The 25519-nt window shown below is 35.8% G+C and overlaps 1 protein-coding gene across 3 annotated transcripts in view; it reads right to left on the bottom strand.

Annotated features, from left to right (window-relative positions):
* The window catches only part of SLC35D2 (solute carrier family 35 member D2), a 57651-nt gene that overhangs the window by 29902 nt on the left and 2230 nt on the right, over positions 1-25519 (bottom strand). For 2 of the 3 annotated variants that reach the window (XM_072596889.1, XM_072596890.1), the window contains exons 2-4: positions 11144-11177; positions 8021-8107; positions 6257-6324 (exon numbers count right to left, since the gene is read on the bottom strand). The exons of the other annotated variant lie outside the window; for it this stretch is intronic. In XM_072596889.1, the coding sequence (XP_072452990.1) occupies positions 6257-6324; positions 8021-8107; positions 11144-11177 (189 nt within the window). The remainder of the gene's footprint in view (positions 1-6256; positions 6325-8020; positions 8108-11143; positions 11178-25519) is intronic. 3 annotated transcript variants of the gene reach the window in all.

Raw genomic sequence — 25519 nt, 5'->3', positions numbered from 1 at the left:
GAGAATGGAGAAATTTATGACCAAACAAGAGATAAAGAACATAATGAAGTGTGAAATGGATAATTTTTATTACATTAAACTGAAACGTTTTTTGCACAAAAAAACCCAATGCAACCAAGTTTAAGAGGGAAGCAAAAAACTGGGAAAGAATTTTTGCAACTAGTGTCTGTGATAAAGGCCTCATTTCTAAAATATATAGAGAACTGAGTCAAATGTACAAGAATACAAGTCATTCTCCAACTGATAAATGGTCAAAGGATGTGAACAGGGAGTTTTCAGAGGAAGAAATTAAAGCTATCTATAATCATATGAAAAAATGCTCTAAATCATTATTGATTAGAGAGATGCAAATCAAAACAACTCTGAGGTACCACATCATACCTATCAGATTGGCTAACATGACAAAACAGGAAGATGATAAAATGTTGGAGAAGATGTGGGAGAGTTGGAACACTAACTCGTTGGTGGAGCTGTGAGCTGATCCATTCTGGAGAGCAATTTGAAACTATGCCCAAAGAGCTACAAAAATATGCATACCCCTTTGATCCAGCAAAATCGCTTCTAGGACTGTATCCCAAAGAGATCATAGAAATGGGAAAGGGTCCCACATGTACAAAAATATTTATAGCAGTTCTTTTTGTGGTAGCCAAAAACTGGAAATCAAGGGGATGCTCGTCAATTGTGGAATGGCTGAACAAGCTGTGGTATATGAATGTAATGGAATACTATTGTGCTATGAGAAATGCTGAACAGGAAGACATCTGAGAGGCCTGGAAAGACTTACATGAACTGATGCTGAGTGAAAGGAGCAGAATCAGGAGAACTTTATGCACAGCAACAACCACAGTGTGCAAGGAATTTTTCTGCTACACTTAGCCATTCATAGCAATGCAAGGACTTTAAAAAATCCCCAATGGACTCTTGAGACAAAACACCTTCCCACATCCAGAGAAAGAACTATGGAATTGGATTGCAGATAGAAGCAGACCATTTTCTTTTGTATTATGTTTTGTTTTGCTTTATGGTTTCTTCCATTCATTTTAATTCTTACATGCAACATGTATTTAATAGGAATGTATGTGTAGAACCTATATAAGATTGTATGCCATCTCAGGGAGGGAGGGTGATTGAGGGGGAGGGAGGGGAAAAAATCTAAGATATATGAAAGTGATTGTTGAACACTGAAAAACAAATAAAATAATTTAATTTTAAAAAATCTTATGAAGGATGGCTTTCTGATAAAGATAGAAGGAAAGGATATATGTAGAAATAAAGATGAAATAAAAACATCAATCAGAGATGGAGCCAAGATGGCAGAGTAGAAGGAGAGTACATCTGATCTGATCTCTTCCCCACAATTCCTTTGCAAAGATCTAGAATATATACCAAATTAAGTTCTGATTAGGTAATCCAAGGGGGGAAAAGATTATAGAAATTAATATATTCAACCAAAGAGAGAGACTTAGAGGTCTAAAAACATACAGAAGGGCTCTAGGCAGAAATGGCCATGTGGTCTAGTACAATGTATATCATGCAAGAAATGGACCCAAATCCAAAACTTGGGCAGAGGTCAGGAATTGGTTCCTACTGGCAGTTCTGCTACTCATCAGACAATTCTAGTTTACAGATGCAGAGCAGAATGAAAAGAAATTCTGTACCTAAAGGTAGCGTTCCAAAGAGAAAAGTGTGCATTGAACAAGAATCAGGTTTGGAAGCAAACAGCAGCTGAGTGGCTTTGATCTCAGGAATGAGTTCAGAGAATAATAATCAGGGCAAGAATCCTGGACCACAGGAAAACCTTACAGTTCTATCATGATGATCAGCAGAGCTTGTCAGCTGGGTGACTGTGCCTGAGTCCAGCAGCAGTCTACTGAAACCCCAATCTAAGCAAACCCAAAGGCATGTTGCTCAGACCCAGGAACTTGCAAACAAGGAGGAAATAACCAAACTTTGTCCTGGATCAGACCACTTTGGGAGCACTGAATGCTTGCAGGCTCCCAGCCTGACTGGTCTATGAGAACGTGGAATAAAACCTCATTCCAAAAAAAGGAGTGAAAGGATTAGCCTAGACATTCATCCAACCAGAAGTAAACAGATCCAGGTCCCAATGTAGAAGGATGAAATCAAGAAGTAAGTTGGAAAAATAAGCAGATTTTTAAAAAAATCATTAAAAAGCCTTTATGGTAACAAGGACACTCAAGATACAAATCCAGAAGAAAAAAATAACTCTAAAATATCTGGAAAGAAAACCTTAAAGAAAAATGGAACAGATAAAAGTTTAGTAAGAATTCCTGGAAGAAGCAAAACACTTTTAAATGAGTTTAAAATGTTTCTTATAAATGAAATGAAAGCACTAGAGGGCAAAAATGGAAAAGAAATGAGAACTATAGAAGAAAGAATTGAAAATAGAATTGACAACTTGGCACAAAACGTATAAAACTTTACCCAAGTAACAAATCCACTGAAAATTAGAATGGATCAAATAAGACATAACAACTCCATGGGACAACAAGAAATTAAGACATAGTTAAAAAATCTTTTTTTAAAAAAAGGAAAGAAAGTATAAAACATCTAATAAGAAAAATAACTAACCAGAAAAATAGTTCAAATAAAAAGAACTTCAGAATTATGGGACAACCTGAAAATGGTGACCAAAAAAAGAACCTGGGCATCATATTTCAAAAACTCTTCAAAGAAAACTGCCAAGATCTCATAGAACCAGAGGGCAAAGTAGAAACACAAATTACCTACCAGTCCTCCTCCTGCAAGTAATCTCAAAATGAAATCTCATAAGAACTGTATTTCTATAACCAGCTCTGTGTATGTATTTTTCCTTCTTTTGAACAGCTTAGAAAAGTGTCAGGTTCAAATGTCATCAAATCCCCTTTCTCCTTGTTTGTATAAGACTTCTACTTGCATATCCTGATTGTGTAATTGCCAAGAACATTATAACCAAAATCCAGAGCTTCTTGATGAAAAAAAAAATTGTAAGCAGCCAGAAAAAAAAAAAGAATTTAAGTACTGAGAAGTCACAGTCAGTATTGCACATAATTTAGCAGTCACCACTGTAAAGGAGTGGAGATATTAGAATATGATATTCCAAAAGGAAAAGGATATGGACTTATATTCCAGAATACCCCCAGTAAAATTTTTCATAAGCCTACAAGGGTAAGAAGTAGACCTTTAAAGAAAGAGAGCTTCCAAATATTCCTGATGAAAAACTCCAGAGCTGAATATAAACTTTGAAGTGCAAACATAGGAGTTAAGAGAAAAACAAAAAGGTAATCATGAGTGAGCATAAGAAACTAAAAAAGAATAAACTGCTTGCATTCTAATATGAGGAGATGATACATGTCTCTCTTCAGAGTGCTATCATCCTCAGGGGTCATAGAGGGAATCTAATTTATACAGAGGTCCTGAAAGTGGTTCTGTTATTTTTTTGGTGACCTTAAAAATGAAAAAGGAAGGCAGGAGGAATATGCTACAGGATAGGGAAAGGAAAAAGAAGGATGGGGGAAATTATCCTGAACAATGAGCGTATGCAAGTATAAGTCTACAAACAAGGAGAAAGGAAAGTTGATTATACTCAAACCTCATACACTCCTCTAAACTGTTCGATAGAGGGGAAAAAACATACACAGAATTGGGTACAGAAATAACATTTCACTCAACAAGGAAATCAAGAGGAAAAGAGAGAAGGGGGAATAAGAAAATTAAGAGAGATTAGTACTAAGCAAAACAAACTCTAATAAGGGGTGTTTCAAAAATATTTATAGCAACTTTTTTTGTGGTGGCAAATAATTGGAAACGAAAAGGTACCCACAAAAGGGGGAACAGTTGAACAAGTTACACCATATAAATGTGTATGAAATGAAGGGGATGGTTTCAGAGACACCTAGAAAGACCTGATCTTGCATAAATGAGGTTGCCTCCGTACCTCTTACAGGTGGGACCCCCTGTGATTTGTAACAAATACTCATGAATCCCACCACCCCTTTACTACCTTACTTGTGGGGATTTCATCCTTGGAAATTCCTTTTTGAATAGTGATCTTTTTCTGATGCTTTCTTGCCTGATTTTTTGTTTTATTATTTTTAAAGCTATTTTAATCTTTTCTTGGGTGTTGTTAGTAATGATTTTGAACTTTTGTTGGTGCTATCTGGCAGAAACTTTGTCCCATTTACTTTTATTGTACTTTTATTTCTCTATTTAATTTTAAATATTTTGAATTTAATATTTTAATTTTTTCCATCCTAATATTTAAAATTCTGTTTTAGTTTTTGCCTTGTTTCATAGCTTGTGCTTTTCTTTGGCTTCCAAATAGACTCTCACCTCTCCACTCTGAAACATTTATCTTGTTTTTTTCCTTTACTATGAGTAGGTTTTTATTGCTACAGCTCCTTTTGAACGCATTTGCCGTTTTGCTTTCATTTTGGGAATGCACACATTTTGCATACTTTTTATTGATCTACTGTATTTCCAATATAGCCATGTATTTCAAGAAGTTTTGCTTCATTGCTAATTTCATTTTCCATCTTGTTGGGTGTTATTCCTACCCACTTAGGGACAATTATTTTTCCCATAACCTATATGAAACTGACATGCTACTACTATTAGCATATGTACTATATTAATGAGGACTCATGTTTATGGGGCTATAAGCATAAGCAAGTGTTTTGATTTACAATATAATGTCTGTATATTTATTTGTTTTATTTGGATACTATGTTGCTAAGATCCTGGGGGGCGTTTCTTTGGAGGTTTGGGAAGATTTTTGTCTCAACTGGCTAGTATAGCTACTTCAACTTTGACACTATGAACTGAAGTAAGTGCCAAGATACTTTCCAAGTGCACCTTCCTCCTTTTGGTCACTCATCATCTCCAATTCACAATTTTTAGACCAGTATTTGTGTGCTTCTATGTCCATTAGAGTCATTCTGTATTGTCTATACATATATATAGGTGTATATAGATATAGATATAGATATGTATATATACATTTTTTGGATCCTTAATGTTCTACATTTCTATCTTTACAATTTTTTTTTATCTTTTATTCTTTCTACCATCGCCATTTTCACATATGGAGACGCAGGCTAACATAGCGGATAGTGCACTAATCTGGGACTTGGGAGACCTGGATTCAAATCCTGCCTCAAGTACTTAGTAACTGTGCAAGCATGAGCAAACCACTTAACTCTGAAGGACCATAGTTTACTCATTCTATACTCCCTACCTTACAACCTACCTAGGAGGACAGTAATTTTTATTAAATCATAGATCAAGAGTTGTTAGGGACCTCAGAGTCATCTAGTCCAATCCCTCTCATTTTACAGAGATGCAAACTGAGGCCCAAGAAGGCAAAATGACTTGTCCAAAATCACACCATATCAGCGGCAGGATCTGATCCAAGGTCCTTTGTCTCCAGAGTCAGTGCTCTTTATACTACGTAAGCCAGTTAATAATATGTCAGTGAATTCTATCACTAAGACACTAACTGATGATCTCCAATATACAAATATAAACAAAAATTTTAGACATCTCCAGCACAAAACTGATAGTGACTATTTAGCTTTATTTTTTTTCTAAATAACAGCTGACATTTAGCACAACTGACAAAATCCTCTTGTTCGTATAAAATAGTGAGGTGAGGGTGGAGAAGACAAATAGGAAGTGAAGTTTCATATTCACATAAGTGAACCTGCCTGTCCTAAGCTCTCTGTCTTCACTTTCTATCCTCCATTTCACCTACACCTGCTGCCTTAGCATCTGCAGATTTCGAACAGAGATTAACTAAACAGTTTTTTTTATCAAAATGTGGATGTTACAAAGAAAAAAATTAATTCATGTAAATCATGCTGAAAATAGATCCTTAATGTCTTATAATACTGAATGTTAATTTCTCTATATTCAACAGAAAAAAGGCAATATTAGAGAATGGATAAAATATCTACCTTGGAATCAGAAAAACTTGAGTTCAAGCCCTACCACTGACAATTCCTAGTTCTGTGACAACAGCCAAGCCCCCTGTCACATCCCAGACAGTTTCTAACACTGTAATTTATAGTTTCTTATCTTTTTCAGTACAGCAAGTTAATATATCAGGTATTTCCAAAACCAGTGAAGTCATAATTCTGAACTCCCTCCCCAAATGTAACTCAAATACAGTTGTTTTGATTATTTCTCCTCCATATCTAAAAAAAAAAAAACACAACACACATAAAGCAACCTTAACTACATTTTATCTTAATTGTACCTTAGTTTACTTGTGCTTGACAATCCACTTATGTGATTTCCAACATAAAGGAGAGGCAGAGGAAAGAGCTGCAATTTTTAAAAAAATGAAAGTGTGGTAGTTATTACAGATCCAACATGTTTTTTTAATATAAATATCTTTCCATGACACACCTCCCTAGTGGAGAAGATATTTGAAGTTGCTTTTGCCAGGAATGAGGATGGATTTCCATTGATCCATCTTACACTCTTTCCCAAAGTTTGCTGTGCAATTAAAGCTTTGCATTTGTAAAACTGTTAGCTAGGGTTAAAACTGCAACCAGTGAGAGAAAAAAAACTGACTTCAGATTGAAACCATATTTGTGGTTGCCTCAGCACAGTATCTAACCAACTGAGTCACCCAAACTGTACTGCTAAATAGTAGGAGCAGTAACCGACATTATACAGTGTGTTCTAAATGTCTTGGGGAAATTTTCAGCTATTAAGCTACTTTAAAACATTCAGGACAGCCAGTATAGGACTTCAGAGTTTTCAAACAGCTTTATAAAGATTTATCTCATTTGAGTCTTACAGCAGTCCTCCGAGCTAAGCCTGCAGATATGATGATCCTCATTCTACAGATAGACACTAGGGCTTAGAGAGCTCGAGTGGTGTGCGCATGGTCATATATATACCTTGTAGCAAGAACTGCCTTGCCAATAACTAGTAAGGGTTAGAAACAGGATCGTTCTAGAACAATAGCCATAATCACTGGAGCACATCACTAGATTTACTTCCAAATGCTGAGTGACAATTTTGTGTAAAAGATTTGCCTTTAAGGTTTGAGTCTTAAAAAGAAATTAGAACTTAGAATTCTACCATAATCAGCAGTCTACTTATCATTATACAAATCAATTAACTACAATTCCATCTGGATTTCAACTGCAAAGGAGTTCCAATCTCACCCCTAGGCATAACAACTAGAAGAAGGGGAGTATTGAGATTTAATGTACACAAGCTGAAGGAGATTCAGGCATATTTTCATGAACTTTAGCCAAAGTACTTTTTTTTTCAATCAAACAAAAAGAAAACCTCCATTCTATGGGGCAGAGGAAAATAGTATTTTTTTTTAATGAAAGAATATACAGATTTGTTGATAAAATGCAGATTAGATATTTGAGTCTGTCACATTAATAGGGACATGACAATACAAAGTGGACAATGCAAATCAACAGAAACCAAAAGCAGTCCACAATGGCAAATAAAAATAATCTGCTGTTTCCTTTAAAATACTTTGAATGAATTATTCATTTATGTGCTGAGTTCCAGATTTCCCCACTCTACTTACCACAGTGATAGGCGTTTGAACTAAAACTGATCTAGATCCCAGATATCTGCTTTCACCACCATATAATAAGGAGTCTGCCTTTGCTTGTGTCTGACCTCAAAGATCTACAGAACTCCCACGTGAGTGGGGTGGTTCTACTGCGGGGGAAGGAATGAGGATAGAATACAAAATAGCAAGACCTATGATTTCATTGATATGGGGAACTCTCAAAAGAGGAAATTCCCTTTGCCAATGCAGGCTAGCCACAACATCACAACTTGAAGCCTTAGGGACTTGCCCAGAAGACTGAGAGATTAATTAATTTGTCAGTATGTGTCAAGGCAGGATTTTAATCTAGGTCTTCCCAGCTCTATATGTTCCACCCCCTACCTCTCCAGCCCCACCTCCTCTCAATCGCTTAATATTCTCTGACATTTTCACATGCGCTCCACAATAATGAGAAGTACTTTCATTACATACCTTCACAGGGATGCTTTTGTTAAAATCGGGGAATTGAATAATTTTATTTAGCTTAGATATATATAGTATCACTATGGTCACTGCCATCTAAAGAGAAAGAAATACCAGTAAAATGCATGGAAGAAGTCTTAAGCATTAAAAATCATTAAAAGTAAAGTAATAATAATAAACAAACATAATAATTCTGAGAGAAAAAAATTGATTCTTGAAATTTTTTTGTTCTGGTCATTTCAGGTACATTATTTCTATAAGTCATTTGATATAACAAAAATATTTTTTTTTAAAAACTTATCCTTTATTTCAAGCACCTTGTTTTATACCAAATAGAAGGCATGGGTTTTGTCATTAAAAGGGATAAACTAATTCCATTATGGTCATTTATTACCCAGGGAGGTGATGCTTAAAAGGCTTACTCATTAATAGACAGAAAATTCAAATACTTTATTTTAAAATACCAAGATTTTCCCACCAAATATCATATGTATTTCTCCTACTGTGCCCTTGTGCTAGCCCAAAGAGACTTGTTTTCAGGCCCAGTGTGCATAAAGTTGAAAAGAATTATGATACTTTGGTATGATAGAGGACATCACCTGTAACAACAGATGCTTATGAGCGCTTTAAAATTTAGCAAGTGCCCTCCCTCTCCCCCCTGCCCCATCCCCTTTTTTTGCAGAATTGAGGGAGTATGAAAGTACAACACTGCATATAATGTCAGGTTAATTTGATATGTTGGGTAGGTTTGAGAAACTTCTCCCCCTTCTCTTTTTTTATTTCGTGTCATAAGGAATCATTCTTGGCAAGAGGAAGCAGAAAGACATATGGTAAGGAAATATGTGATGTAAAAACAAAAAAAATCAAAAAATGAATTTTTAAAAATTAATTAAGTGATTTCCTAATAATTAACTACCTTGTGAGATAGGTCTTAGAGCCAGAAGAGACTTTGGAGATAATTATAATAAAGGATACTTTTTGACATTAGGGTTTGTAATATGCTTTGCTTTATAGGAAAATTATTTCATTTTGATGTTCATAAGAACCTTGTGAGATAAATGCTACAGAAAATATCCATATTTTACAGATAAGAAAACTGAGAGTGAAAGAGGTGAAGGGCCTTACTTGGGGTCATAGCTAGCAAGCATCTGAAGTGGCATATTAAGCTCGGTCTGCCTGACTCCAAAACCACCACCCTCTATATTCATTGTGTCTCCAGACAGGCTGTACATGGAAAATAAGATCCCTATGAAAGGAAAAGAAATGTGCATATATTTTTCTCTTTCAAAGAGATGTCTCTGAATGAATGAAAGAAAATTATTTATTAAGTGCTATTATGTGCCATGTGTTGTAGTAATGGTATGGCTAGAAAAACGGAAGTGAAATCTCACCTTAAGGCAGCATTTTGTTCTATGCAATCAGTAGTTTTTAAAATAATGAACAAAGGAAAAGCACAGTAGGTTCCTGTATTCTCTAAATCTCTATATCTTTCAATCAATTGTGTGAGGATAATGTTATGGTCTACTGTAGAATGTCACTTATGAAAATCTGCCATTTCTATGAATACTGTCATGGAGGATGCCCTTGATAACATATACATGCATATGATGGATTGGAGTGTAAAGATTCAAAGTAGAGAGGCTAATGAGGTGAAAATTGTAATGGTCTCTGAAAAGGTGATGAGGACTTGAATTAGGGCAGCGATTGTGTGAGTGGAAAGAAAGGGACATACGTGAAAGATGTTAGAGAGTTTGAAATGAAGGGGGATTTTGAGTGAGGATTTGAGGACCTGAGGACAACAGGGAAGTTGCAAGTAAGTGGAAGGATGCTTGTGGTAATGGGGAAATTCAGAAAAATGGTGGGTTTTGGTGATGTGCCTTCTGTCCTTAGCTCTGCTTGTCCTTGGAATGCAAACTCAGACTGTTGTCAGGATTATATAAAATAAATTTATAAGATATATTTTAGAGGCAGATGTTATTCTAACATAGTATTAGACTTGGAGTATGGAAGACCTGGATCCAAATACTGCTTCTGATACTAGTTGTGTGACTATGGACAAGTCCTAAATTCTCTGAATCTCAGTTTCCTCATCAGTAAAATGGGAATAATAATACCTACCCTACCTCAAGTTTGATGTGAAACCCAAAAGAGATAATGTGTATCAAACCATGTCAAAAAAACTTTAAAATACTATCTAAAATCTTATTATCACTATTTTGCTTTGAAAGTGAATTGAAAGAAATTAAGAAAAAACAGATGCTTTATTCATGTTTATGATTACTTTCATTATTGTCTTCATGACTAACACAATTCTAGGATATAATCAGGTTTTGTCTGAGCCAGATATACAGGGAAAAATACAACCTAGCTAATATTCAGCACAATACAATAAATTACAATTGTTTTATCTGTGTATAACCAGTTTATGGATGTTTTTGTGTCAGCTAGTACACAAAATGAGTAATCAAACTCAGCCCTGGTTAATATATAATCCTGAGATTTAAATTCAAGGAAAAGGAAAAAGAGGGAACTTTATTGGAATAATTAAGGTTTTATGTGAGATTCAATATAAGAAGGTTTATCTTAATATTTTTACAACAAATTATGCTTTAGAGATTTTGATTTAAACAATTGCATTTTAATTATTCATATTAAGTTCTTCATAGATGGCCTTAGTATCAGGAAGACCTAGGTTCTGATGTGTCTAACCCCAGACAAGTCATTTAACTTCGTATTGTCTCAGGAAATTTTCTAAGAAGGTCAGCTATAGATAAGACAGTGCTCTGCATGGATAGAGGAAGCTTCTTGCCAGGCACTCTCTCCCTACACCATTAAGATCTCAGAGTCTACTCCAACACAAAAAAAAGCTCAGGGTAACAGGAATGCTAGAATTTAAGAATACTGAATAGTCTTAGTATTGAAGGCAATTCAAAAATTAGAATTCCGATTCATTCTTTAGGATTCTTTCAAGAGAATGTTTTCTCTGTCTACATTTATTCTACGATTTTATCTCATACTTCATTTCAAAATCCACTCTAAAATCATATCCTTTGCTAATATTCATAAACAAAAGTATTTAAGATTTTGTCAGTAGTATTACCAATAAATAAGAAATTGGTTTGTTTCACTTACCTGTCCAATTCCAAGAAATAAGGGTGATGGGAAACTAAAAAGAACACAGAACAATAAATACACTTAGTATATAATAAAATGGTGAAATAACAAAATCTGCATAATGAAAATAATGCAAATTTACCTGGGGAATTATCAGTCTATGTAAGTGCAAATACTAAATTTAGGGGCATAAGTTAATTTTTCAGAATGAGAAGACTAATACGTTCAGTTTATTAATGGCCAGATAATCTGATTACTTATCAAATTTTATGTCCTTTTCTCCAAACTGCTCTTGCTCAAAAAACATTTCATAAAATCACCTATCCTCAGATTTATAAGCGATCTCAAAGGCCAGCTAATCCAGCCCAAACAGGAACAAAAATCACCGGAAAACCACTTGTGAAAAGTATCTTATGGTGGGAAGTCTTTTTCGGTAAAGGTTAGTGTATACAACTGATAAGGTCCCAAAACATTATCTCATTCGATCCTCAAAAGCACCTTGGGTATAGCTGCTATTAGCATTCCCATTTTACAGAAGAGGAAACTGAGGGAAGTAGTAGTCAAATGACCTACCCAGGGTCACACCGCTAATGTCTGAGGCCAGATTTTAACTCAGGTCTTCCTGACTCCAGGTCCAGTGTTCTATCTACTGCTCTATCTAGCTGCCTCATTAAATATAATCCTACAGATGTGGTCTGACCAGGGCAGACTATTCCCAGTCCTAGATAGAATACCTCTCTCAATATAGGCTAAAACCTCATAAGCACATTATTTACTCATACTGAATTTTCAATTTACCAAAATTCCTAGATCATTTTTATAAAAGATGAACCGTTGTCTAGTCATACCTCTTCTATTTTGTATTTGCATAAAATTGACATTTTTTAAAAACACAAGAATAAAGCATCACTTTTATCATTAATTTTTATTTTATCAAATCTGGCCCAACATTCTAGCCTGTTAAAAAAAAAAATTGTGTTCCTGATTCTGTTATCCAGCGTATTAGTTATCCCTCCCAACTTTGAGTGATCTACTCGAAATGCAATATTCTTGCCTTTAACCAAGTCACTAATACCCATAGGCAACTGTGACCTCACTAATTTGAGTATCCCTTCCAATGATCACAGTGTCTGGCACATAATAAGAGCTTAATAATTGCTTTAATATTTATTTATTCAGTGATGTGTCCTTCCAAGTAGTCATAATGCCCAATTTGTAAAGCTCTCATCCACGTCCTCCCATAAATTTGTGACACTGGGTCCACCCAACATGTTGGAAGTTCTCCTGATATTCCCTCTTCACATTTTGAAAATGCCAAGAGTATGTAAGCTGTCAGTTCATTGTCACTAATTCTCATTATGGTGTCATACCTTTCTTTCAAAACATCTCCTACATTGTTCCTCCTGTGCAAGTTCTTAACTTGTTATATGCTGTTAATTCTTTGGAAACTGTAGCATCCTATGAATCAGACATATGACAGGATCAAAACACCACTGGAATTAAAAAGGTGGACCTTTGTTTCAAAGATAAGGTTGGGATCATTAATTTCCCCCAAACAATCTCGTCTACAGTCTTCCTCTTGTTCAATTCTGAGCTCATCTCATTGTCCATTTGCAGTTTCCGATCATGATATGCGTACTGATGGATGCACTCTATAGGTGAGGTTGGCCACTCCATTACATATCAGAATTCTGAACGTTATTTTTTTATCTTCTTGTTGTTTTTATTCCTGTGTGGACAGTTAGACCAAACTCTTGAACAGTTATGGATCTCATTGAAGAAGATTTGAAATGCTTCACAGTTTGATGCTATCTGTAAATATAGGCATCTGGAGGAACTCATCATCTGTAAAATATCCTTCTTCAGTCTGCACTCTGCATTGAATTTTCTGAATAACTGTGGCAAATGTCTTTTAGTGAGCATGCATCTCTCTGAACTGTGGCTTGTTTGATATTAATAATCAGAGGATCAAATAAAATTCTCTCTCATTAGATCTTTCCGGAATTTTATATGACATATGTTCCTGGGAGACCACTTGTTGGATGAGAACCTTAAAAGGCATTTTGCTCTACTTTTTCTATTCAACAAATGATAAGCACAGTGGGGATCTTATATTCTCTAAAGCTTTCATGAGTTGTGTAATGGTCACCCTACAATAATTTCAATAATTTCACCCAGGATGCCCTTAATTCACATGTAGCTTATTCTCATTTGTTTTTTGCATAGAAGGGAAAATAAGCACATGGGTCAGCAGTTACTGATATTCCCTCAGTGGCATTTTTTGTAATAGAGTCTAAGATTTCTCCCTATATCTTTGGTATCCTTCTTTCTTTTATATGATAGGAATCAATCTCTCCATGCTTTCAAAATTGTAGTGCCTCAAGTTAGGACCACCTATATATATATTTGGTTTAATTTAGTTTCTTTTACCATCAATACTTTATTCAGTACCATTTCCATCTCTGCAGGCAGCATATCTATAGCTGTGGTGTTCAAATGTAGCAACTCTATTTGACAGTGAAAAGAATTTGTTATAAAATCTTTGTAGAGGCGCAACACTTTTACTTTTCCCTTCACTGTCTCCTTCTTTTTTATGAGGCAATATTATTCATAATCTTCCATAAAATTTCTCCATAAAATTTTGCAGACAAATTTCACTTTTAAATCATTGCTTCTTTTGGTGGGTTCTCCAGCTAGTAGAATGAGTTTTTCTGGTATCTTTTGACATCTACTCTGGCAACTGATTTACATCTGTTAAATTTTTCCATGAAATTGTTATGTGAAAATGGCTCAAGCCTAGGCATTTTGTTGTTTGTCACATTTTCATGTGAACACCATGAATTTTAAACCAAGGATTTGCAGGCATCCCACCTGTCCCTTTTTGTTGCTTTAGCTTACCCCCTCCTGTTGATCTGTGTGGCAAGAAGCTCTTGGGACTGAATTAGATTTCAAAGCCCAGCCTTCTCACAATTCTTATGGAATTCTAGTAAGAAATAAATTTCAGGGATATGGGATCCCTATAATAAATGAAGCAGGAATTATAAGAAATTACTAACCTTAAATTAGACAATCTAGCATAGCCAACTAAGATTCAGCCCTAGATGCAGATAGTTTAAAGAAAAAAAAATAAACACCTTAATCTTAGTGTTCCTATGAACACTCTACCTGACTCATTTAATGCATTTAGGTGGGCATGGTGGCCCCAGGTATGATCTTAAAGATAAAACCAGTCTTTATTAGGTTTTCTAGTCATTGTGCTGTAATAAACAGAAGTTGAGATGGCCACCAGGTGGCCCGGAAATGAGGGTTAGAAGTAATAGCAGAAAAAAGCTTTACAACCATGCACCCAGGGAAGATGACCAACAGTGTTGACATGCTCAGCAGCAACCAGAAGGCTATACATCTAGCAGAAAGCAATGTGATGAAATCACCAAAGAACTTGCCCTGCAGTCTCAGAGCTATAAGAACAGTATGACAAATGGAATGGAATACTTTTATGCCATAAAAACTGATGAAAGGAATGGTTTCAGATAAATCTAGAAAGAGATGCATGAACTGATGCAAAGCAAAATGAGAAAAGGAGAACAATTTATACTACACTAACATTGTAAAAACAAATAATTCTTAAAGACTTGAAAATTCTGGTCAACACGATGATCAATCTGATTCCAGAGGACGGATAATGAAGAATGCTATCCATCTTCTGTTGAGAGTGACCGACTTAAAATGCAAAATAATGTACACATGTTTAGACAGGATTATGTAGGATTTTTATTTTTTCCTTGACTATGAATATTTGTAACAGATGCTTAGTATTTCTTTTTTCCCCTAAGGGGAGGGGCAGGGAGAAAGAGAAAAAATAAATTCTTATATATAAAAAAAAAACTAATTTAGAAAAAGAATAGCATGGAATTTTTTTTCAAATGCTTTAAGATCTAGCTACACTAGATTTGCATTGCCTTGATCAATCATCCTAATAACAATGTTAAAAATGAAATGAGCTTAATCTGACTTGGCTTAATAAAGCTGTGGTGATCACTTATTTCTTACCGGTTTTCTAAATTTCCTTTTAATTGCACACTCTAGAATTTTGCCTGGAATCACTTGCCCCACAGTTTTCAAATGCTATTTTCTTCCTTTTCTATAAGTTGGGACAATTTTTGCCTTTCTTTAGTCCTCTTTCTTGCCTTCCATGATCTTTCCAAGATGACTGAGTGCAGGTCAAATTGTAAATCTTTAAAAGAATCTAAGACTAGTAGCGTCCATGTACCTTTCCCTTGAAAGTGGCAAATTACTAAACCAGCTCTCAAACACAATTCAATATCCTAACATATTTATAATAAAACCATTGATTCAAATCCATTTTTAAATGCCATTCTTCTGGATCTGCTAACTTGAATCCATCAAAGACAGCTAGATGCTATATTCTAATTTCCCTGCTTATCTAAGTTGACCATAATCTAAATAAACCAAAATGTCTATAACTGTTCAGAAAGACAATATTTAGTAACCATGTTTTTGGGGAAGAGAAGGGGAGCTTTACACAATATTCTTACATTTAAGACCCTCAGTAGTAAAGACTCATTAATTTTGGTTTCTATTTCATGTCTTCTTGGATTACAGCAATTCTGTCAATAATGAGAAGAGCTACATATCCAAGCTAGGTCCACTCATACTGGTGGACCACAAGTCAAAAAAGCATCACAGCTGAGAGAAAAGATATTCTAATATGGATCATAGTGCTTGAAAGATATATCTTGGAGGAGGATCCAAAGTAAACAGGCCAATTTCCTACCTAACGAATCAGACAACGATGCCCTGAAACATGCAAAAGTAGGGGACAAGGAAAACAAAGAGACAGTAGATTACTATTATGCCATAAAAGATGATGAAAGGAATGGTTTCAGAACACTCCAAAAAGATTTATGTGAACTGATGCAGAGGGATATGAACAAAATTAGGGGAACAATGTATACAATATACACAAATAACAATGTTGTTAGGGAAAAAAAACTTTGAAAGATTTAAAAACACTGATAAACACAATGACCAATCATGATTCCAGAGGATGGATAATGAAGAATGCTAATTACCTTCCAAGAGAGAATTCATGGAGTTGAGGTGCAGAATGCAACATATTCTTTACTCATGGTCAATTTGGGAATTTGTTTTGCTTGATTTTGAATATTTGGTATAAGGATGTTTTTCTGTCTAATTGTGAAGGAATAGAAAATCAATTTAATTTTAAAAATGAATTACATTTTAAAAGGTATAATTTTAATAGCCTAATATACCTACTGTGTGTTCAAGATATGTCTTGTTACAGACTGTATGGCCCTGGGTAAGATATTTTACCTCCTACTTTTTTAGGCAACTGTCTAGGATTATAAATACAGGGAAAGTCTAGACCTGCATTGGTAGAAGAAATGTCTTCATTGGGGACCTCTCTATTCCTAAGTAAATCACAAGCCCAGTCTCAATCTCTTTTCCCACATAATTGCTTTAAATCAGCTTTTTTAAAAATTGAGGTAGGACGGCCTAGGTTCAAGTCCTAACTCCCAATCTTATCACTTAACTCCAAAGTTACTGATGATCTCAATGACTAAATCTGGTGCCCTTTCCTCAGTCATCCTTCTTGACTTCTCTGCAGTCTTTGACACTGTTGGCCACTTTCCCCTCCTTATTACTCTCTCTATCCTGCAGGTGCTTGTGACTCTATTTTCTCTTGGTCATCCTCCTTCGTGTAGGACTGCTCCTTGGTTCTTAGCTCTAATCTTCTTCTTGATCTCCAATTCCCTCCAATCTCCAATTCTCACAAAAATGCCTATTGAAAATTTCCAACTGGATGTCCTGTAAGCATCTCAAATTTCCATTTCCATTATTGCACATCACACCCTTTCTTTTATATGACATTCAGTCAAACTCACCTTCCAGTTCCTTATACAACATCCCATCTCCATTTCAATGCCTTTGCACTGACTGCCCTCCATGCCTAGAAGAAAGCACCTTCTCCTCACCTCCGTCTCTTAGAATCTCTATTTTTCTTTTGAGACTTAGCTCAAACACCACCTTCTACCTGAAGCTTTTCCATTCCCATATCCACTAGTGAGTTCTTCCACAAATTATCTAGTATCTGTTTTGTTTATATCTATGTATGTACATGCTATCTCCTCCAGCTATACTGCAATCTCCTTAAAGTCAGGGACTATTTTATTTTTTATCTCTGTACCCCAAAAGCCGAGCACAATGTCTGACACGTTACAGTAAGGATTTAATAAATGCTTACTGATTGACTGCTTCTGACAGATGATGGCTGTTTTACCTTGAGAAAGTCACTTATCTTCTTAATACCTAGGTAACTCTGAGTCAGCACAGCAGGTGCTGATCCAAACTGGTATGAATTCCTTTCCCAAAATGATAAAATTACAGGTTCAGTACACACATACACACACACACACACACACACACACACAGAGCGTGTGTATATATATATATATGTATATATATATGCATGTGTACATATGTGGGCATACATATGTACATTTCTACATAAACAAATCTATTCATTCATGCAAATATAGGCACACATAAACACACACCAAAGAAGCAGCAGTCCATTTCTCCTCCCATTCTGGGAACCTGGGCTCCAATCAGTGTATATTCACTTTTTTTATCTTACCCTGGTCTCAGGGTACTACTTCCTGGCTGTGAGGTACATAACCTGATTTAGCTCCTTCCAACTCAATGTCTAGGAAAGTAATGAAATTACTGCTACCATTCCTGGCAAGAACATGTCACTCAAATGCCGCCACAATGCCAATCATTGCTCCCTCTAACTCCCCAGTCCAAAATATTGACCTCCACTCCACATATACATGTTATCTTTCACTATTAGAATGTAATCTCCTTGAAGTTATATTACTTGTTTACATTTGTATCACCAGTGCTCACTTGGGGTATATTAAGAGTTGAGTAAACGCTTCATTTATTCATTCATTCATTTCTGACTACAAAGATGTCAGATCACAATAGTAAATATTTGCTAAATTCCTTTTTGTGAAAAAATAGCCTTTCATATCCTTTTTAATATATTTTAAATATATTTTTAAAATATGCTATATATTTTATGCTACTTTTTATTTTATATATTTTAATGTTTAAAATTATCATATACTTTTTTAAAATGAATACAAGAAAAAAGGCAGAAAATGACAGAAGTAGAACTACCATGTTACTATTTTGTTAAAAATAACTGCATATAAATATTTCTTTTAAATACACTATAACAGAAGCCCAGTTTCTTATACAATCTTCTCTGTTCATATTCTGAAAAGATTGTATTTGTTGATGATAAAATAAATGTTAAAGAATTTTTGTTAGATAAAATGTCATGTGCTAGAGGTCTATCCCCTCTCTGGGAATAAATAAATTATATTATCAGAAAACATACAAGAAAACTGGGCAGGGATCATTCAACTTTTTAATGTCTACAGATAAATAAGTCATTCTGCTCCACAAGCTAAGACTTGACGGCCTTCTCAGCCAGGAAACAGGAACTTAGAGGGAAGCTCAAAGGAAAGTAGGGGTTTTGTAACAATAGAATACAGGGAGAATGTTTCACAGAATCAAAAAATTTTAAAGTTGAAGGCACCTCAGTAGCATCTAGTCCAATGGAAAAGAATTCCCTCTACCAGACAAGTGATCATTCAACCTCTGCCTGAAGACCTAGAAGGAGGAGGAACACACTATCATTTGAGGCAGTTCGTTCCAGTTTTAAACAGCTCTAATTGATTGAAAAGTTAATTTCCTCCTCTCCCTCCTAAAGAAAGAACAAAAAGAATATTTTACACAATAATGACAATATTGAACATAACACTAAGAGATATCAGAGTTCAGGTTAAATACAATGTTTTCCTGATTTGAAAATTCATTTTCTTTGTTTCTGGTAAGAAATGACAAACTAAAAGAACACATGGAGAATGCATGGGAGAATTTACATGCACTGATGCAAAGTGAAGTAAGCAGAACCAGGAAAACAATACATACATCATGACCATAACAATGTAAATGAAAAAAGGAAATAAGGAAGGAAGGAAGGAAGGAAGGAAGGAAGGAAGGAAGGAAGGAAGGAAGGAAGGAAGGAAGGAAGGAAGGAAGGAAGGGAAGGAAGGAAGGAAGGAAGGAAGGAAGGAAGGAAGGAAGGAAGGAAGGAAGGAAGGAAGGAAGGAAGGAAAGGGAAGGAAGGAAAGAAGGAAGGAAAGGGAAGGAAGGAAGAAAGGAAGGAAAGAAGGAAGGAAAGGGAAGGAAGGAAGGAAGGAAGGAAGGAAGGAAGGAAGGAAGGAAGGAAGGAAGGAAGGAAGGAAGGAAGGAAAGGCTGAATGCCATTCAATTAAAATGATAAAGCTTGGTTCTGAAAAGATAAGAATATGGACCTCCCTCTCTTCTTTACATAGTTGGGAGACTGTGGATGTGTAACACTACATATACTATTGGACTCAGTTGATGTATTCATTAATTGGGCTAAACTGCCTTTTCTTTTTTCTTTTGTTATGGGAGGGAAATAGCTCTCAGGGTATTGAGGGAATGACATATTTAGAAATGGAGATAACAACAAAACATATCCATGTGAGTAGAGAGTTACTTGTGCTTATTAGTTGCAATAATTATATTAGTGTGTGTGTGTGTGTGTGTGTGTGTGTGTGTGTGTGTGTGTGTGTGTGTGTTTCCAGGGAAGGTATAATGGGAGTTGCTTATTGCAAATTAGAACTTTTTTTAAAATTAGGAAAAAAATATTTTTGGTGAAGCAGGGGAAAGACAAGGAGATGTAACCTCCTGATCTCTGCAGAAGAGTTTATCTAAAAGAATTAGCAAGGGTTTGGTTTTTTTAGGACAATTCAACATTTATATAGCACCTGTTATGTGCAAGACACTGTCTGCCTATACCATCTGTGAGATAACTCAAAAAAATCTATTTTAAAGAAAACATCAGGAAGAACAGTCCCTAACCTCCCTTGGTGAACCAATTCAATGTTAAAAAAAAAAAAAAGGCACTGCTAGAATATTCTTCCTTATACTCTGCTCCAAGCTCAAAAACCTCTGAGTGTTGCAAAACTAACCAAGCAGTATTTGTCTGTGTACCACTGACAAATCTAAAATAATCAGTGAAGAAGGGAAAGGAAAAAGAAAAGGAATGAAAGGACAGCAAGGAAAGAAAATTGGGAATGACTTTTTTAAATGGCTAATAAGTACTCCCATTTTATAGATAAGGAACTTGAGGCCCAGGGAAGTTAAACAACTTGCCTAAAGGTCACACCCAAGTAGTAAAAAATCAGAAGTGGAATTTGAACCCAGGTTCTCTAACTCCAAAGCTAATGATCTTTTAGTGGTCGTCTTCCTTCTCAATAGATACAAATAGTGTTTTTAATAAGACAAGAATATAGATTTAGAAGACCTAGGAGAGTGCTGGTAGAGTCAAACTTCAAAGTCTAGTTATTCACAAACAGATATAAAATGAGACTTAGGCATTAAGAGTCTCAGTTGGTAGTATGAGATGAACACTAATGTAAGAAAATCCCATCCCAGTGGAATTTATTGAAAGATAGAGTATCACTGACCACCTCCCATGATAATAAAAAAGGTGTCAAAATATCAGACAACAAGAATTTATTGAGCACCTACTACGTACTGGAAAACTGTGCTAAGCACTGGAGATACAGAGAACAGCAAAAAGCACAAGCCTTGCCCTTAAGCATCTCACATTCTAACAGGGAAGATGTGTAAATAACTATTTACATACAAGATATATATACATATATATAGGGAGAGAGAGAAAGAGAGAGAGGGAGAGAAGAAGGAGAGAGGGGGAGAGAGAGAGGGAAGGGGAGAGAGGGAGGGAGAGAGAGGGGGAGGGGAGGGGGAGAGGGGAGGGGGAGAGAGAAAGAAAGAGAGAGAGGGAGACAGAGAGAGAGGGAGACAGAGAGAGAGAAAGAGAGAGAGAAAGAAAGAAAGAGAGAGAGAGAGAGAAAGGGAGAGAGAGAGAGAGGAGAGAGAGAGAGAGAGAGAGAGAGAGAGAGAGAGAGAGAGAGAGAGAGAGAGAGAGAGAGAGAGAGAGAAAATAGCTTCAAAGTCATCTCAGAAGGAAGGCACTAGTTGGACCAGGGAAGGTGTCCTGCAGAAGTTGGGATTTGAGCTGAGCACTGAAGTAACCCAAGAAAGCTAATGGAGAAGATAAAAGGGATAAAGGCTTGGCTATGTAGTTCTTTTCACCACTGGCAGAATTGCTGTAATCCAAGAGGACATAAAATGGAGACCAAGATAAATGAGTCTTTACTACTGAAGGTCTTAAATATAAGAATATTATCTAAAGATAAAGAGCATTCCAAGCATGGAGGACAGCCAGTACAAAGGCCCTTAGCAGATGGAGTGTCTTGTGAGAGGAGCAGCAGACAGGCCAATGGACTGCATTGTGTGTAGAGGGAAGGGAGTTAATCGTAAGATCAGAAAGGTAGGAAGGGGCAAGTAGTGAAGGACCTTCACAGGCAGAGATTTTGCATTTGATCCTGGAGGTAAGAGGACACCACTGAGGATCACTGATTAATGGAACAATAATGTTCAGTCCTACAGTTTGGGGTATTGGTAGCTAAGTAGAGGGTAGATTGGAGAGAAGAGTATGATTTGAGGCTGGGAGATCACTCAGAAGGTTATTGTAATATTCTGGGTAAGGGGAGATAAGTGCCTTTATTAGGACTGTGGCTATGTGAGTTGAGAGAAAAGGACATATAAGAGGAGTTATAAAGGTAGATAGAATAGCAGAATGGCTATGTAAGGTGAGTTTGAGTCAGGAGTTGAGGAAGACCCTGAGGTGGTAAGCCTAGGTGACTGGAAAGATGGGGGCACCCTCAACTGTAATAGTAAAGTTGAAAAGAGAAGAGGGTTTGGAGAAAAATATGAGATCTGCTTAGACATGTTGAACACTTAGAAGGTGCTTAATAATGTCTTACTGCTTGACTGAGGAGCTCCAGATTGTCTACAGGAGACTGAACAGATTGAGGTGACTTGAAACAATGCCTTGAAGATAATTTAAAGAAAGAGACAATATCTGACCTAATTAAGAGAAGACTAATGGGAGATGGAATGACTATCTTCAAGTTTTCGAAGTTCTGTCATCCAAAAGAGGATTTTTAGCAAGTTTTTCTTGGCCCAAGAAAGAAGAAATAGAACAGTGGAAGATACTGTGGAGGCATTTTTTTAAAAAATACTTTGTTTTGTTTTGGATTTTTTGCTTTGTGTAGGGAAAAACTTTCTACCAATTAGAGTTATCCAAAAGTGGGTTAGGCTACCTTGGACAGAAGTTTCCCCACTGAGATATTTAAGTAGAGAATGAACAGCTACAATTTAAGCATGTCTTAGAAGGTGCTCTTGTTCTAGCATAATCTGGGCAAGAAGTCCAGAGGTTCCTTTTACCTTTAAAATTTTATGATCCTAATCTAACAAAAGTCTAGTTAAGAGTATATATTAATTGGCATAATTCATAGGGCAACTAAGTTCTCAGTTTCTTTTCTTTGTCCCAACCAGAACTCCTTAGTAGTCATGGGACCTAGAACTGTTCACAATTACATAATATTTCAATACCCAGAAATTGAAGTTTGGGCTACATCTGGTCATTATATTCTGTATTCCACTGACTAGGCCAAATCCAGTTTTGTTTTGTTTTCCCCCATCTTACCAGGACTAAGGATTGGGTTATTAATTGTATCAAGTATTCCAGAAAGATCAAGGTGGATGAGGACTGAGACAAGTCCACTGTGTGTAGCAACAAAGGAATCACTAGTAATTTAAGTGAGAACAATTTTCAATAGTGTGGTGGAATTGAGAAAACCTGATAATATAAGCAGAACCACATATTTTCCACTCCTTCTTGTCTATTTGAAAGTAAGTGAACTAAACCTAATAAATCAGAAAAGCCCCCCATAAACCTATCTTAATCTATACCAAAGTATCACAAAGAGAGAACAAGGAGAGGAATGCTTCTCTTGGATTGGGTTTCTATGATCCCTATAAATGGTAAATAGTTTAGTAAGGTCATTCTATCCTATAACAAAGTTCTGTTGAACACAATAGGAAACTAAAATCTCCCAAGCAGCTAAGAAGAGGATCATGTTACTGTAAATAAGCTGTAAATAAGTTTTCCTTTATAATTTATTATAACCCAATTGCTCCATGAAAAGAAAATGTGGTTCCAAAGAAATCTAACCCACTGTTACAAGACAAAGTATGATTGAGGTATCTTACCCATGTTATATAATATACCAACATATCATATATTTTGATATATTACATGGAAATTCTAATTTTATTTCCATTAGTTTATTTTCTTAAAGCACAGTACTAGCTTCTACAAATTCAAGGAAGGTCATACTCCTTAGACTCATAAAATTCCTTATCAAAACCTATGATTCTACGTACCACATGATCACCTTTTGCCTATAGAACATAATTAGCATTTATTAACTTTGTAATGCCTGCTGCAAGAAGTATAATATGCATGATAAGACAGTGCCAATTTATTTGACCAAATGAATAGAGAGTACAGAAAATGTTCACAAAAGAACAAGTCTTCCATTCCCAGTCTCCACTTGTATCATCCCTAGCTTCCTTCAAAGCACAAATCAGGTGCTACCTCCTATACAGGGCCTTTCTTAATCCCCTGCTATTAGACCCCCTACTCCTTCTGGACCTAGCAATTTCATTCCAAATAGGGAAAACACAATAATACAAAGTGAGTCCCTTGAAGGCAGATACTTTTTGGTTTTTGATTTGCCCCTGTAGTGTTTTCCATAGTGACTGAACAAAATTACCAATAGCTTCTAAATGAACTGATGTTATTTCAACTACTGGTACTTTCTTTCCCATGAATTTGCTATTTATGGTCCAGGCTTGAGTGTGAATTAGCTTATAGTCTTCCTGAAGGCATATCTTAACTCTTCTATGCATGCCAGCATAGAATTATGTGTGTGGTGCATGCTACCTTTGGAACTAAGGATCATGGAATCTAGAATCTAGACCTGGAAGGGACCATTCAGACTATATGTTTAGTTCAATCCCCTCACTTTACAAATAAGGAAACTGAGGTCTAGATGGCCTGAGACTTATCTGAAGTCACAAGCATAAGATCTGAGATCCTGCTTGTACCCAGAGGATTGCACATTCAAAGCTCATACTATTTCCATTATGCAACACTTCATTTTGACCTGTTACCTCATGGAGAAGTTCCTTGAAGACCCTTTAAGATTGGAAGTTTTTAATCTTGTGTGTGTGTGTGTGTGTGTGTGTGTGTGTGTGTGTGTGTGTGGCACGCATCCCTTTGGAGGTTTGATGAAGTCTACTGGATCCTTTCTCAGAATGATATTTTTAAATGTATGACATAAAATGCATAGGATTGCAAAGGAAACCAATTATGTTGAAATAAAGAGGTATTTTTTCCTATCCAACTTTCCAGACAGCTCTAGTTGACATTTCCAGTACAGACAATTTCAAGTTAGGAGCTCTCAAACTTTGCCTAGTATATGTATGATAGGAGTACAAAAGGTTCATAAAAATGTTAGTATCCTAAACCAAAAGGAAGACTGTTTCCTGCATTTTGTCCCCCACAGAATCCAGTTAGTGGTAGGAACTCAAACTGTCCATGCCCCTCTGGGGGCCCTGTTGGAAACTATAATGTATTGATTCAACGTGGCCTCTTCAGTGGCTCAACAAAGGAAGAAAACCATTTGGTTTAATACACTGATATTAGGTAACAATATCAGATTAAATGAAAAATAACAAGAGGGTAGGAAAATAGAAGAAAAACTTTTTCCAAAACTTTTTAACCCTAGAATCTTGGGTGTCCCACTATTCAAAAAACTAAATAAAAGATTTCCATGTGCCAATATAATTATCTTTCTCAAGATTTCTATGAATGTGCTGGTAACTTGAGAAAAGTAAATTGATATTGTTTTCCCTACCTTTAAGAAAAAACCACATTCTACATTTAGAGTTCATATTTATGTGGAGGTAAGTACTTCAGCTAACATCTCCATTTTATGACCTCAGAGAGAGTCTGGCACTTACAAAACTATCTCAGAGAGCCTAAGTGACTTGCCCATGGTCACACAGCTGGTGTGGGAGGAAGAACTTGAATCTAGATTTTCCTGACTCCAAGTCTACTAACTCCATATAGTATACCAATAGAATATGAATTATTATCCCAAAAAAGTTACACTAGAGGGTGAGGATTCAAAGTACAAAAGCATGTGTGATTGAAATCTTTTGAAATGCCCAATTAGCACATTTTAAATGTAAATGTAACTGGATGAAATTTCTCCATACAAATTTTTAGGACACACCTACTACATA

This window comes from Notamacropus eugenii, chromosome 3 (assembly GCF_028372415.1).
Source record: "Notamacropus eugenii isolate mMacEug1 chromosome 3, mMacEug1.pri_v2, whole genome shotgun sequence".
In the NCBI taxonomy this organism is placed as follows: Eukaryota; Metazoa; Chordata; class Mammalia; order Diprotodontia; family Macropodidae; genus Notamacropus; species Notamacropus eugenii.
The sequence above is the reverse complement of the archived record's forward strand: the minus strand, read 5'-3'. Positions and strand labels throughout refer to the sequence as shown.